Source organism: Mixophyes fleayi, chromosome 3 (genome assembly GCF_038048845.1).
Source record: "Mixophyes fleayi isolate aMixFle1 chromosome 3, aMixFle1.hap1, whole genome shotgun sequence".
NCBI classification, from domain to species: domain Eukaryota; kingdom Metazoa; phylum Chordata; class Amphibia; order Anura; family Limnodynastidae; genus Mixophyes; species Mixophyes fleayi.
The window spans coordinates 147,697,628-147,713,335 of record NC_134404.1 but is presented as its reverse complement, the minus strand read 5'-3'; the positions used below and the strand labels follow the sequence as shown (position 1 = coordinate 147,713,335).

The 15,708-nt window shown below is 37.7% G+C and overlaps 1 protein-coding gene across 26 annotated transcripts in view; it reads left to right on the top strand.

Moving 5' to 3' along the window:
• DST (dystonin) overlaps positions 1 to 15,708 on the top strand; it is a 474,923-nt gene that overhangs the window by 295,552 nt on the left and 163,663 nt on the right. For 25 of the 26 annotated variants that reach the window (XM_075202543.1, XM_075202542.1, XM_075202533.1 and 22 more), the window contains 7 exons: positions 1,956 to 2,134; positions 2,874 to 3,012; positions 3,188 to 3,381; positions 4,314 to 4,473; positions 4,893 to 4,976; positions 5,155 to 5,262; positions 6,404 to 6,502. In XM_075202543.1, coding sequence (XP_075058644.1) covers positions 1,956 to 2,134; positions 2,874 to 3,012; positions 3,188 to 3,381; positions 4,314 to 4,473; positions 4,893 to 4,976; positions 5,155 to 5,262; positions 6,404 to 6,502 — 963 coding nt within the window. Of the gene's footprint in view, positions 1 to 1,955; positions 2,135 to 2,873; positions 3,013 to 3,187; positions 3,382 to 4,313; positions 4,474 to 4,892; positions 4,977 to 5,154; positions 5,263 to 6,403; positions 6,503 to 8,399; positions 11,313 to 11,758; positions 15,342 to 15,708 lie in introns of those variants that run through there. The other variant, XM_075202548.1, reaches the window with a different exon arrangement.

Here is a 15,708-nt window from a genome sequence, read left to right as displayed (position 1 = left end):
CAACACTTTTGGAAGGAGGAAGTTTGAAAAGTAACAGAAGGAAGACCTTACAGCAAGACTGCACGAGAGAAACATATAGCTATTTCTTGTTACGTATTCGGAAAAATAATAGAAAAACACACACTCCCCAAGAATGGACCTCCACAAAAAACCCACAGGTCCTTCCTCCCCCCCAAAAAATAAACACACCAAAAGTTCCCCACCACCAAACAAACAAAAACACACACAGAAAAGGCAGATTCAAAGGACCTGTAAGTTCCTTTCTGCTATCAAATCCTATGTGTACAGGGGGGCATTTTTCTTAGAGACATTCAATCATTCAGAGAGGTTCTTATCAAAGCTTGCATCTATTATCACAAACTAGAGAGCTCATTATCACAATACACTCTGATTAACAACAATCTGAGATGTGCATAATCTGAATGAATAGGTTGTAACTGTGGCATGCATCATGTGCACAGTGGTGCACCAAATAATGCAAACTAAAGTATATAGTCTTATTGTCTAAATAGTTGCCACGACCATCTGTAACATTTTGGTAAGTCAGTGAGGGTGTATCAGAGTGCAGTGTTGGACTGGGGCATGAAGTGCCCACAGGGAGAATATAATGGTAGGGGCCCACGAGACAGGATGTGGCCAGTCACTAGAGAGGCGTAACCAAACCGGGGTGTGGTAAGCCCACAAAGGATAGCTAGCACCATAGTGTAGTATATAAAGAATACACAGTCTTGACCTGCCCCTTAGATTGGGCAGAACAGTCACCAAAAATCGGGATTGTCTCACTAGAATCAGAACCTATGACAGACTATCCTGCTCTCTCTTACCTGTTCTTGTCACTTTCACCACCTGTGGCTGCTGGTTTCTTTACTTGCGGCTTGTCTGGATCCTGGAATGTTGGGGGCCCTATTTGGAAAAAAAAATGGGTACATTTAGAAAATTCCAACCAGCCCTGGCGGTCATAGACTCCATGATTACTACTCAGTTCTTCCTCCAGCCCCAACTTTAAAATAATAGTATTCCCATTTAATAAATAAATCTATATCCTCCAACCAACCCCAACATTAAAGTAATAGTATTCCCATTTAATAAATAAACCTATTTCCCTCCCTCCAAACAGTCCCAGCAATAAATTAATAACATTTACGTATAATAAATATACCTATTTCCCACAACCGTCACTACCATTAAATAATTCATATTCACATTTAATAAATAGACCTCAGGCTCCTCAAACTCAGTCCCACATTCAATTCAGAGCCCCCAAACCACCCCATCTTAAATTAATAGTCCCCACTATAAAATGAATTTGCCCCATCATCACCCCACAAACAAATAGCACCCATTAATTAGCCACCAACTGCCTCACACACACACTACATTGCCACAAGCCCCCTGTGCCATCACACACACGTTACTGTGCCCCATAATCACCATGCTATGCCCCCTTATGATCATACTGCGCCCTCCATGCTGCTTTTGCCCCCCTTTTCTTCTGGCCCTCCTTCATCACCCTGTACTTTGCTGCTTCCCCCCTTTCATCACTCTGTGCCATGCTGCACCCCTGTCCCTTTCATCACTCTGTGCCATGCTGCTTCCCCCCCTTTCATCACTCTGTGCCATGCTGCCCCCCCCCCTCTTCATCACTCAGTGTCATGCTGCTTCCCCACCCCCTCCCTTTATCACTATGCACCATCCTGCTTTCCTCTCCATGCCTCTGTTCCTTTTCTTACCTTCCTATTATCTTCTTTCTTCTCTTCTCTTTTTTTCTCTTCTTGTCTTTTTTCTTCTTTCTTGCTTGCTCCTCTCTGCGCCGCTCCTCCTTATGTATGTTTTTCCAGTATTACAATTAACAGATTAGTTCTACGCCCATGTTGAAGGAATTTATGTTTTAGCTATTAGATTTTACTTTCTTATCACAACAGAGGAGTAAAACAGTCTAATTCTCATCTCTACAGAAACTGAAGAAGGATTTGGACCATCTGAAAATAGATTTATCAGCAATTACAGACAAGTGTGAGGAGTTTTTCAGTCAAGCTGCTGTGTCTCCATCAATCGGGGCTCTACAAGCCGAGCTCAATGCAGTTAACCTGGCTATGACCCAAATTTACTCCATGTCATCAATTTACCTTGAAAAGTATGTGAGCATCCATGTATGTTTGAATTTTACAGTACTTTTTACTTGTTCGCTTTTAGCATAGATTTAATGTTTTTAATTGCAGTCATGTTAGTTTCAATATTTTTCCATAATTATTTACATTTAAATGGTTAGAAAACTTGAAAATGAAAAATGAATTCACAGTTCCAATTTAAGTTATTTCATTGACCATAAGGGTCATTCTGGCTCAATATATCGCCCAAGACCCCTCTCCACAACCCTTGCGGCTTTGGTCACCAGTCATGGGCTCTAATACATGATTGTGGTAGGACGCTGAGAGTGGCTTGCTCTCCTTCTTGAAATTGCTATATTAGGAACGCAGTGATTGGCACAGTGAGTGCAGGAAAGGGAGAAGACTTCCTCTCCCCCCACTCCAGTGCCCTCTTAGTCTCCATGGTGCTAGGAGAGTGATTGCAGCATACTCAGGTTTCCCTGACCATATATCCAAGTCACTTACTGCAGAGTGTGGTTGGTAACCAGAAAGTCATATGGTCGGTTGTGAGCAAATTAGGGACCAGAAGGCAAGGTGAGAACCTCATCTCTGCCATACCTAGGATTGTGTTGCCTGAGACAAGGTTCTTGCCTCACCGCATAGGAGGAACAGCACTGCTGACAGAAAACAGCTCCTGTGGTATTTCTGTGTATAATAAGGATCCTGAGAGATCAGACAGTCACCAAAAAGCCTAATAATATGTTCATTTTTCTTTTCCCCATACAGACTGAGGTCTATAAATTTGGTTCTGAAGAACACACAAGGAGCTGAATCTCTAGTGAAGACCTATGAGACCAAACTGTGTGAAGAAGATGTTATTACAGCTGATAGAAACACAATTGATAGACTAATAACCACATTAAAGGTATACATCTTTACAGTTTGTTGTCTACATACCTTTTTCTGCACATTGTCTATTCTAAAGTATTCTCACAGTATTATGCGCTATTGTGGGAAAATACTGTAAATAGTAGTAGTTGTGGCATTTTATTAAAGAAAATGTCATTGTTTAATTGTTCATTTTGACATTTGTTTTATAGCAATGGAGGTCAGAGGCTGATAAAAAAAGAGAGGTGTTTCATGCTTTAGAAGATGAACTGCAAAAAGCCAAAACCATCAGTGATCAAATGTTCAAAATACACAAGGAGCGGGATCTCGACTTTGATTGGCACAAAGAAAAAGCTGACCAGATTGCTGAGAGATGGCAGAATGCACACTCACAGATTGAAAACAGGTTTGTGCTACCTGTAAATTAATATAATGTTCTAAATGTATTAAATTGCTTACACTTGCCTATGCTTTCACCAACATATGTCCATTTTCCCTACTTCGTCTTGATGATGAGTGGTTTCTTGCATTGCCCAGGCAGTATTAAATTTCATGGCAAGGACACAAACAGTAGAAAATAAACGCTGTTTGGAATGTATGCAAGAAACCGCTCATTTGGATGAGCTCAACTAGCTAACTCATGTTACTTTATAAAAAGGGTAATGATGTCTCCAATTTCCACAATGTGTGGGACCCTTGGTATGACTTCTACCACTCTCCACTATCTGGCACCCAGTAATCTAACTACCCCACGCCTCCTCACGTGCTCTTTCCTTATGCGGCTCGTAGCTGAGTCATTGGTACTCCCCCTCCCATCTCCCCCCCATGAACTCCCTTCTTTATCTCTCCTCTGTTCTGTTGGGTGTTGGTTGGACTGGCCAAACCACATCCTGGTCTCTCTTTCTTTATTCTCTTATGGCCTTTTTCCTTTTATTTTTCCCCCCTCCTTTCAGGATTTAGATATTTTTTTTCTTTTATACCTAGCTCCATGTCCTGATTTTCCCTTCTCCATTTCTTTCCTTCCCCAATATAAATAGGAAAAACCCAATAACTTGTGACACCGTCTGACTTCTTATTTGTTATTTTGATCTTTATTCTTGTTGTTGGTCTAACATTGTAACACAACACCCCTATCCATTTATATCAGTTATTCTAGTCATACCTGTTTCAATTTTGTTCGCTAGGTGTACTGATGTCTGTCTTAGATTATTTCATCCTTATACTGTTATCTTTTTCTTATTTTACTGTTCTTCCTTTTTCGTATCAGATGTTGTTGACATAAATCAAAAGAAAAAAAAAGGAAAAGAGAATGGTAAATGTTCTAATGCTTTTTAATAGATTACGAGACTTGGATGGGATTAGCAAGTCATTGAAATATTACAAAGAATCGTACCTGGCTCTTGATTCCTGGATCAGGCAAATAGAAGAGACACAAAGTAAGCTGCAGGACAGCATGCCTGACGGCAAGGCCCTCGCTAAACTGCTGGACCAGCAGAAGGTAACTAGCATTGTTCTTACTCCAATACAAGGTGGAGTGGATGCATAACAGTTTTCTCCCTGCAAATAAACACAGATTTTTCTGCATGCTCAGAGGTAATTGCCATTCATTTTAATGGAGACAGTGTGATAACTGTAATTTAGTACTATACGGTGAGCCAAAATTGTTCCAGCCATAAGGTTGTTCTCTTTTCTAAATCTATAATGTTTGATGTAAACAAAAGGGAGAATTCTGCTTCATAGGTTATGAAAGGAAATTGGTGTAATACCAATTTGTTCAAATGTTTTTGGAATATTTTAAGCTGAGTTAGCTATCGATATTTTCAATGAAAGATATTGTGTTGTATGCAATATTCTATTAATCATTTATATTGTGCTTATCTATTTGTTTTCTTTATTTTATGTCATGTGTGTTTCAAGATGCTGATTTCTGAAATTGAAATGAAGCAAAGTAAAATGGATGAATGCCAGAAATATTCAGAACAGTATTCCTTGGCCATTAAGGTACACACGATTTGTTTTACCATGCTACTGCCTTTCTGATAGCTATGCACTGTGTACATGTAATACCAAACCTTACTATTTCAGGTATATTAATAAATAGCAGTAATGTATTGCAGCAGGTGGTGTAGTAAGTGAGAACAATGCTTATGCATATTTTGTCTATTTTTCAATTCCATAGGACTATGAATTACAGTTAATGACATACAGAGCATTGGTGGACTCCCACCAGAAGTCTCCAATGAAACGGAGAAGATTTCAAAGCTCTTCGGATGTCATTGTACAAGAGGTAGATATTATAATATATTGGGGCTACTGTAATGTGTGTGCAGAGAACTACACTGCTGTAGAAAAGTATATAATAAAAAATTAAGCAAAGTCCTTTTTGACAAATGCTGCAGTTGACCACCTGCCACGCAGAGGATCAGTTTGGCCAGTCACCTCTTACCGTGCTGCATTGCAGTAGGTTTCCACTCACTCTCTCTCCATTGCACCAAATATACCCTCTCTGTATATAAATTTGCCATACCTATATGTACAAATGTCCAGTACATATAATGTTAGTACTTTAAAGGATAACTCCACTTTTTTGTTGTTGTTTTTTTTGTTAGGGGTTACATGTGCAAAATAGACCCTATGGGCTAGATTTACTAAACAACAGGTTTAAAAAAGTGAAGATGTTGCCTATAGCACCCAATCAGATTATCTCTGTCGTTTATTTAGTACATTCTACATTCGCATAGATTGTAAGCTTGCGAGTAGGGCTTTCTCACCTCTTTGTCTGTTTTACCCAGTTTGTTTATTAGTTTACCGTGTTTGTCCGCAATTGTAAAGCGCTACGAAACATGTTGGCGCTATATAAATAAATGATGATGATTCTACAAAATGATAGCTAGAATCTCCACTTTTTCAAACCCACAGTTTAGTAATTCTAGCTCTAGGGGTCTATTTAGAAATACTCTTATACTGTCAACTTTTTCTATTTAAACTCCCCAGTAGAGTATATTAGCACTTCCCCATCCTATCACTTTTGTTGGGCCAGCCATTTTGAGAGTCACTGGGGCTCATTCTGGTGCCCCTGGGGCAGTGGGTGCCAGGGTAATAAGTGAAAGTGAAAATTAGATAAAATACTATTGTGGAACTACAACTTCCAGCTAAAACTGGCAGCCATCGACTGTCTGGGTATACTGAAGCCCAGTGGAACAACTACACTACGGCTGTTGAAGGCTGCCAAAATACAAATATAAAACTGTCATTTTACTTTGGTAGGTGTATCCTTACATTTTGGCTGTAAAATTGCACACTACTCTAAATCAGGCCCATAATCCTTAATAGAATAAACTCCACTAAATTCAAATTAGTTTTTAAAGCTAGATTTTGTTTTTCATTGTAATCATGATTTAATTTTGTTGTACTTCTTCATTTTCCAGTATATGGATCTTAGGACTCGATACTCAGCTCTGATGACATTAATTAGCCAATTTATAAAATTTTCTGGAGAAAGCTTGAAGAGATTGGAAGAAGAAGAGGTAAAGAAACATGAAATAAATCAGGTTCTATAATAATGATTTCCTTTCCTATGATAATAAGTCACAAAATACTTTTACAGAAAAGCACTGGGTATGAATGGTGTCATGCATAGTATAACTGCCTCAGGAAGCCCACAGTTATCCTCACCTCGTCACAGGAAGTATAAATGCTGGGCTCCTGTCACACTACCCCAGATACGCTCTGTGAGATCTGTCTGCAGAGCAGAGGGTGCACAGATATCACTACAGTATAGTGTTGTGGGAAAATGGCAGTCAGCCCTGGTGCAGCTGTTTTAGTGCTATTTTGTGGTTTTTTTATGATTTTTTGCAGTCCTTTCAGCTATCCAAACTAAATGAAACCAGGTAAATATATATGTATGCTCTTCATTCCTTAGCCCATAAAAGATCTGAATGTGCAACCGTTAATACTATGTACTATGTGCAACTTTTACTGGCTACATTTTCTGCAGGTTGTCTGGCTTAACAAGACGGTGACAGGAATACTTTGCATTGTTCAGGTTGTTTTGTGAATTGTTATTGCATTATGTGTATGTTGCTTTCCTCTCTTTCTTGGTGAAGGGTTGCTATACTATGTTTACTACTGCACACAGGCAGTTGCTTTCAGTGTTCACAAGAGACACCAGACATTCTAATTTGCATGTAACAGTTTGCAATCCTGTATTTAAGGAAACAATATAAATTAAAGATTAAGCAGTCAATACTGTATTCCAATACATATCTGCTTGGTGTTAAACCACCAATTCCTGTAAAACAAAGCAATATACGAAGATATTGGACCAAACATTGTTAGGTTTACTGTACAAATTGAGCATAGTTTATTATGGGGATTGGCGGTGCATGATGTCACAGAAAACGTCTTTCATGTAAATGAAATATCCCAAGCTACACACAGCAACTCCTAGAACAGGTCTATCACAAGATAACATAGTAGCACCACTGAAATGGTAACTGCGGTACACAGTACACTGCAATCATCAGTGCACCATCTGTATATTTCCTTTAGCAAAGAACTTTTCAAAGCATATCTCCAATAATCACGAAAAACACCCAGTTAAAAGGCCAGACATTTGTGACCATTGCCATTCTAGTGGACTTGCATTATACAATTTTGTTGCAATTTTACACTCATTTTTTTTTCAGCTCCCTGAAGGTGCAATAGGATTCTGTATTAGAATTAAAATTAATAATGTGTTTTATGTTCATTATAGGAGGTACATCAGAAAAATTTGCATAAGTTAACAGAAATAAATTATTATTCAAACGAGGGACAGGTCTGCCTTTGCATTAGCTACAAATGATGGTCCAATATACCATAAATATGAAGGAATATACAGTTAAGTGTACAGTCAGCTAAATGTGGTTTGCATGTTTTGTACCGTTATATCACAAACTGGGCTTTTTCTTTTAACCTTCAGTAACTGCTTGGACATTCTGTAGATTTTGTTTACTATACAGTATGTAACTTGCTTATGTGGACTTGGGTGTTTCGCTTCTCACTGCTCTCCTGACACTTCCTTGGCAAGACAAGGTGGTTGAATGCATCTTTATATTAATTGACTGAATATGGTAAGTTGTTTTAAGAAATGTGTTTTATATATGTTATACATTTTTTAATTTTCTTTGATGGCATAAATGATGTGAGCACCAGTATTTTACTTAGCTCACTAAACACTGCTGATTTATTATTATTATTATTATTATTATTATTATTATATATCTCATTTATCTTCTTTTTATATTTGCACCACACAAATTCCATTGCTATTTTTATTTTATTTTATTTATTTTAAACTCAATATACGTCTGTATATTGAGCCCTTTTTCAGGGGTGACAGGCAGATTGAATGTGAACCTATGTTCCTTTATTTTGTTTTAGACTCTAATGTATTCCGAGCGCTCTTCCATGTCAGCATACCCTGATTTAGTAGAACAGCAAAAATCCACCATAGAGGAAAACAAGAGGCTCTTGATAAAAATACAGGAGCTTGAAGTAACACTCGAAGAAGTGAATAAACAAAAATATCTGCTAGAGCAAGAGTTGCCCAAGATTAAGGCAGCCGCTGAGATGGAGATCAAGAAGCAGCAAAAGACAGTGGAAGAATTAACCTTACAGAAAACAAAGGCTGAGTATGAGGCGCAGCAGTTCCGTTTGAAGATGGAAACTACAGTCAAACTGAAAACAGCCGCTGAGCAGCAGCTTGAACATGTTTGCCAGATCACGCGTCAGGCAGAATCTAAACGGGATGCTGTTGAAGAAAAACTCAGGGCATTTAAGTCCCAGATAGAGGAGAGCACCACTGCAAGAAGGAAGCTGGAAGATCACTTGAAAAGAAAAGATATTGACCTTAAAGACTTGGAACATAAGAAAATCAGTCTAATGGGAGAGCTGAAAAGGAAAGCTGAGATTGAGGAAGAGCTCTTAAGACAGATCAAACATCTTGAAAGTGATCTTGTGTTCCAGAAAAAGGTTGTAGAGGAGAAAATGGAATATGAAAATAAAAGACAATATTCAGATTCATTATATAGCTATTCTTCTAAGGAGATGATACCATCACGCTCAATGCAAGAAGTTCATTACATGATTGAGTCAGAAATGAGAGCACCTCAAAGAGAACAATATGTTAAAAAAGCAGAAACCTTAAAACAACGTCTTGATGAACTTACACTGGTCCATAAAAAAGCAGAGATTGAAATCAAACAGTATAAAGCAGAGTTAAGTACTCTACAGATACAAAAGTCTGCTGCAGATGAGAAAAACCGCCAGCTAAGAAATCAATTGGATGATACACATAATATTTTGCAGCAGCTTAAGATTGAACTGGAGCAGAAGAACCAGCTGGAACAAAACTATGTGTTACAACTGAGAGAAGTCGAACGGAAAATGTACCAGAGTCAGGATAAAGCGGAAGAAGTCATGCAAGAAGCTAATGATCTAAAGAAGATTCGAGTCAGTTTTGAGGAGGAGCTAAAGTCATTGCAGCAAGACAAAGTTTCCCTAGAACATAAACTGAAGATGCAGAAAGCTGATTATGATGATGCCAGAGAGAAACTGAAAACTTGTCAGGAAGAGCTGAGGCAAAAGGAAATGTCTGAAAGGAATAGCCTTCAGAAAGTATCATTCCTGGAAGAAGATTTAACTAGAAAGAAACAAGAAGTAGATGACTTGCGGAAAAGAATAGAGGATCTGACCCGAGCACATGCAAAATCGGAGAGCAGTGTGAAAGTGCTAAATTCACAAATAAGTTCTCTGCAGCAAGAAAAGAGTGTAGTCGAGCAGAGATCACAATCTCGAAGTGGAGAAGTTGACAGTTTACGTGACCAGCTAAAGAAATCCCAAGAAGAGCTTTTCCAGAATGCTAGGGCTCTGAAGGAGGACCAACAAAAAAACATAAAACTTCAGGATGAATTGACAAAAAGTAACCAGTGGTCAAATTCTTTGAAACTAAAGTTGGATGAGCTTACTAAAATGAACAATGATACAGAGATAATGTTGAGAAAGGTTAAATCTGAATCTGAGAAGACAACCATGGAGAGAAATAATTTGCAGAAAAATTTTGATATGGTAAAGTCACAACTGGAAAGCACCAAAGAACAAATGAAAGTGACGAGTGAGCAGCTGCAGAAACAGTCCAAGGGAGAATATGAAACTCAAAGTATGGTAAAGCGGCTAGAGGAAGAATTATCAAAGTCAAAAAATGCTTTGAATGAAATCAAGCAAAAGTGTGAAAAACAGAGCCTCACAATTCTTAATACTGAAAAGGAGACCCGAAATGTTAAAGCTGAATTGAACAGCTTGACAGTAGAAAAACGTCTGGCCGATCAGAAGCTTCAGCAGCACCAGGCACAGCTTCAGGAAGTAAATTCTAAGCTAAAGAAGACACAGGATGATCTTCACAAGAAGACAGTAGATGAGCAGCTAACTCAGAAAAAGCTCATCTTGTATCAAGAGGAGTCAACAAAGTACAAAAACTCTACAGATGAATTCAGGAAAAAACTAGAAAAGTCAATGGAATCTAGTTTAAGCACTGAAAATAATTATTCAAGTATGAGGCTCGAACTTGTTAGTTTGAAGCAAGAAAAGTCAATGCTAGAAGACAAAGTGAAAATGATGAAGGTGGAGATTTCAGATCTACAGGAGAGATTAAAAAGATGTCAAGAACAGTTGAATCTTGAGAAAAAATCAGGATTGGAGCATGTTCAGAAGTGTCGTAGACTGGAAGAAGACCTTGAAATTCAAAAACGAGCTGTTGAAACTTTTAAACAAAAAGTTGAACTACAGAGACAAGACCACATAAACCAGTTAAGATACCTACAAAGTGAGATTCAACAAAATAATAGCATTAGGAGCCCTGTTCAGAAAAGTGATTATGAAATGAAAGGAAACAGTTACTCGTTTTCATCTTCAGGTTCCCAACAGGCTTCTCCTGGGTTGAGAAGAAAGCTTGATAGTCATCTTGATGTAAGTGGTCCTGTTTTTAACTCTACGCATATGGAAGAGAAGAAGAAACATATGGATAGCTATGATGAGAGTATGCAGAAAGAACTTCAGCTACAGCTCTCCAGGATAAAGCAATCCCTCGACGTTGGAGACAAGGGACAGCCATTTACAGAGTACGTTTCACAGACCAGTACAGAGCTTCAAATATCTATTGATAACATGAACCCCTACAGAAAGCTGTCAGAGCTAGAGAGTATAAAGGATAAAAGTATACAGAATGCCATTCAGACTTTAAGAATTGAAGAAGAGAAAATTGGAAAGGAGCTAGGAAAATTTGATCAACCTATGGAGGTATTCTATGTGTATCCTCCTTACTTATATGCTATGTAGAGAGCACATGACAGCTTTGCTAGTATACTTTTTTTTATTTTCTTTAACTCTGGGATTAAGGTCTTTTTCTTGCATGAGCTGTGGTTAGCATTGCATTTATTATGACAAAAAATGTATGTACAAAATATTATTGAATAAGCTGTTGTATATAGTTTGTGCTAAGACAAATTCACATATTGTAGCTAGGTTTATAGACTTTAGTATAAGTTCAAAAGAAGCTATTGCATCTTAGTGCATGGTTTTGTGGGCATTAGTTGGAATCAGTGGCTCTGGTGTGTACTCTTCTGCTATTTAGCACTAATCCTATTTATTTTAGTGTTTTCTTAGATATCTGCTTGTATATTGAAGCAATATGTAGGCATAAACCCTAACCGTCCATCCTTTATTTTAAATATTGCTATTTACAGATAGTGAAGAGCAAGCAGTATGATTTGACTGTTGAAGTTACAACTGTAAAACAGGAAAAAGAATTCCTGCTAAACAATGAAGATCAGGTGTTTGAAGAACGTAATATTTTGGAAGGATTTAGGCGAGCAGATTTACCGAAGATGAGTTATATGTCCACCAGTTATAAAAACTATGCAGGCTCTGAGACATCTTTGAGTGACAGTTCTTCCATTGATGATAGGTTCATCTTCCAAGGTCTCAGAAAAAGTGTGTCGGCCAAACAAATGCTAGACGCTAAAATTCTCGATGCCAAAACCATGGAACAGCTTGAGTTAGGTCGAACAACCATTCACGAAGTTCAGAAAGCACTCGACACATGTCTAACAAAGGTTACTGCAATAGCAGGTTTATACCTTGAATCAAGGAGAGAAAAGATATCTTTCAGTTTAGCTGCTAAGATGGGAATTATTGATAAAGGGTTAGCATTTGAGTTTTTAGAAGCCCAAGCAGTGACAGGTTTTATCATTGATCCTTCTACAGGAAAAAAATATTCTGTTGAGGATGCGATCACCAGTGGACTTGCTGACCAAGAATTTAAGGAGAAACTCCTTGAAGCTGAAAAAGCAGTCTTAGGATACATGCATTCTGGAAAAAGACTGTCAGTTTTCCAGGCCATTGAGGCTAGACTACTTGAAAGACAGAAAGGGAAAAGAATTCTTGAAGCTCAAATTGCCACTGGAGGAGTCATTGACCCAGTTAAAAGCATACGAATCCCACCTGAAGTGGCAGTTTTGAAGGGTTTGTTGAATCATACAACATTAAAGTTCTTGCATGAACCAGCTAGTAATGTAAAGGGCTTTCACTTCCCTACCAACAAGCAGAGTATGTATTATTCTGAATTGCTGCAATTGTGTGTTCTAGATATAGATAGCAAACTATTCATTTTACCAGTGGGAGAGAGACAAATTACAGCTTTTTCTGCAGAAATAGGCCATAAGATATGCGTAGTAGATATCCGATCTGGTTTAGAAATGACTCGTTTTGAGGCATATGACAGAGGTCTCATTGACCAAAAAATCTATATTGAACTCGCACAGTATGAGTGCCAGTGGGAGAGCTCTACAGTTTTTGACTCCCAGGGTAAGTCACAAACACACTTAACTGATCGCAAGACAGGAAGACAGTTTATTGTGGATGAAGCTGTCAGCCAAGGAAAAATTGACAGGTTGCAGTTAGGTAAGTTTAAAGAAGGGCTTATTTCAGCCACGGAACTAGCTGACATTTTAGTCACTAGGTCAAGACCAGCTAAAAACCCCAATAGTCCTTTAGCAGGATATTGGATCTATGAAACCAATGAAAGAGTTTCAGCCTTTAAAGCATTGAGAAGAAACATGGCAGACAGATTAACTGTATTTAGATTGCTTGAAGCTCAGGCCAGCACTGGAGGTATCCTGGATCCTTCAAATGGTAAAATTTATAATGTCTCAGAGGCATTGCAGAAAGGTTTAATTGATGAGGTTTGTGCTAAGCAAATTCATCAGTGCGAATTGGCGTTCACTGGAGTCATCCATCCTACAACTAAAGCCACTTTGTCTGCTGGTGAAGCCATGAACTTAAAAATATTAAACAAGGAAATTGGTTCTCGATGCCTTGAGTATCAGTACTTGACAGGAGGATTAATAGACCCTAAATCACATTTACGGTTGTCATTGGAAGATGCAATAAAAAAAGGAATAGTTGATGCTGCCATAGCAACACAGCTAAAGGATGAAAATACATACGTCAAAAATCTTACTTGCCCTCAAACAAGGAGGAAGTTGTCCTACAAAGACGCTCTGGATAAAGCGGTCTATGATTGCCATACAGGATTTCGTATGATGAAAGCACCTCTGCCTCTGAATGTCGGAATTCCTAGCCTTTATTTTTCATCACAATGAAACCAATATTATTTTCTGCTGAGGACATTATTACAAGTCTGTTGAGCGTCAGCAGGTTTATAGTCCAGAAATACGATGGACGGCCACCTTGAAGTAGAACAGCAATTGGAGAGAACCAGTTTTGTGATTGTCTTCTCAAGGGTCTTCATTATAAAGTATTTGCCTGAAATGTGTTTGAAATTCATTACCGCTTTTTATATATTGGGGTATGTATTTTGCGAAATATTAATGTGGATAACATTGTTACAAATGAGCGTTTAAGGGTGTAGTGTCTATTAATGTTGACCCTTCCAATCAAAAGTTTCACATTAATGCTCGACGTGTTCCCAGTATTTATAAATAATGAATACAGGGACAGTATTCAATTCCTTTAACACTGTTGCTTTCAACTATGTGCTAATTTTTAAGCTAGCGTTTAGCAAAAGATTACCGTGTTCCACATACTTATCTAAACATTGTTTACAACATTGTGCAACTTGTATTTTTGTCACTTAAGAGTAGAGTAGAGCAGCATTTTTCCTTGGGTTGAATCATTATTTACATGATATTTTATATTTAATTACTACAAATGCACTATAAATAGTACCAGCATTTTTCTTTTTAGAATTCCTAACCGATAACTCATATTATAGCAGTAATCCCACGCAGAATTTTGTTTTCCTTTAAATAATAAGTTAACTATGTTTTAAGCATGTGTCCGGTAGTCATTGTTCTTAGCTATCCTCCTACAAACCATTATCTCCATTTAAAAATATCTCTGTTTGCAAACAAAAGTAGCTGCCAGACACAGAGACAGTCAAACTGATACAGGGTCACAGCTCTCAACAGAGGGGTAAGAAGGAAGATCAGTGCAGACAGAGCTCAGGGGGGACATTCCAAAGCCTCTCTGCTCACTACATCATGTGACATGTGACTGTGATTGCTATGGTAGTCCACAATCATAAACCATTAATAGCAGCCTGAATAAAAATAAACAAGGAAAATGGTAAAAGCGAACATTCTTCTGCCACAGTGATTTGTGTTGAAAAGCATATCATATTTTTTCATGGGATTGCTGCTTTAAAATGACAATATTATACCTATGTCATATCGAATAGAATAGTGTACAGCACATAAACTTTATTTCCCCCACTCAACTGAGCTAAAGGGGAAACAGGTGACAATGCTACTGTGTCAATCACAATGTCTGCATGCAAAGTGTACTTGATTGTTATTGTAAGTTTTAAGGAAAAGCAAAATGTAAATGTGTTGAGGGATACAGTAAGTGTTTAAGAGGATGGACCTCTTGAATGTTTGTGCTGAGTAATAATTGTTCATTTTTATTTTATGCTCAAGCTAATGCAAAGGCAGCAGGTCTGAGATATTGTCTACATTGATGGACCTCACATATTTTGTCCTGGTCCTTTCAAACGTAAATAACTTTCCATCTATTCATCCAAATGATAAAATCATTTTTTTCTGGTGTATATTATTGTGAATGAAAGGCATGTTGCAGTTATTAGTGGAGGAATGATTGTCAGAATTACCAAAATGTTCACCTTTTCAACACAATTGTCCTCGACACGTCTAGTAAGTATTGGTTGTAACTGTCAGCACCACAAGAAAAAATGACCATCTGTATTACTAATTCTGTATATAGTGAATATAAAAATCATATAGTCACCACTCATGAAGTTTTTAGATTATTTCTCTGTCATCTCCATTGTCAAATTGTGCTCTAGATAATCATTGACCAATACATTACTCCTATGTGACAGATGGGAAGAATGTTTTGCTAAAATGGGGTGTGCTAACCTTTTATGTACATTATCTTATTATATCCAAGACTGTCCCTTATACAGCATGGTTGAATCGATCCAATTGTTTATTTGTTGTATTCATTTCTGTCTTTGTATGTATTGTGTTCAACATAGATAATGGTGATTATATTTCAGTATTGTATAATAACATATCCTTTTTTAGAATGTTCTTGCATATCAAAATGAAAGTTGTATTCAAAAAAAAATCTCATTCTTTGAGTAATTTTTCAGTGT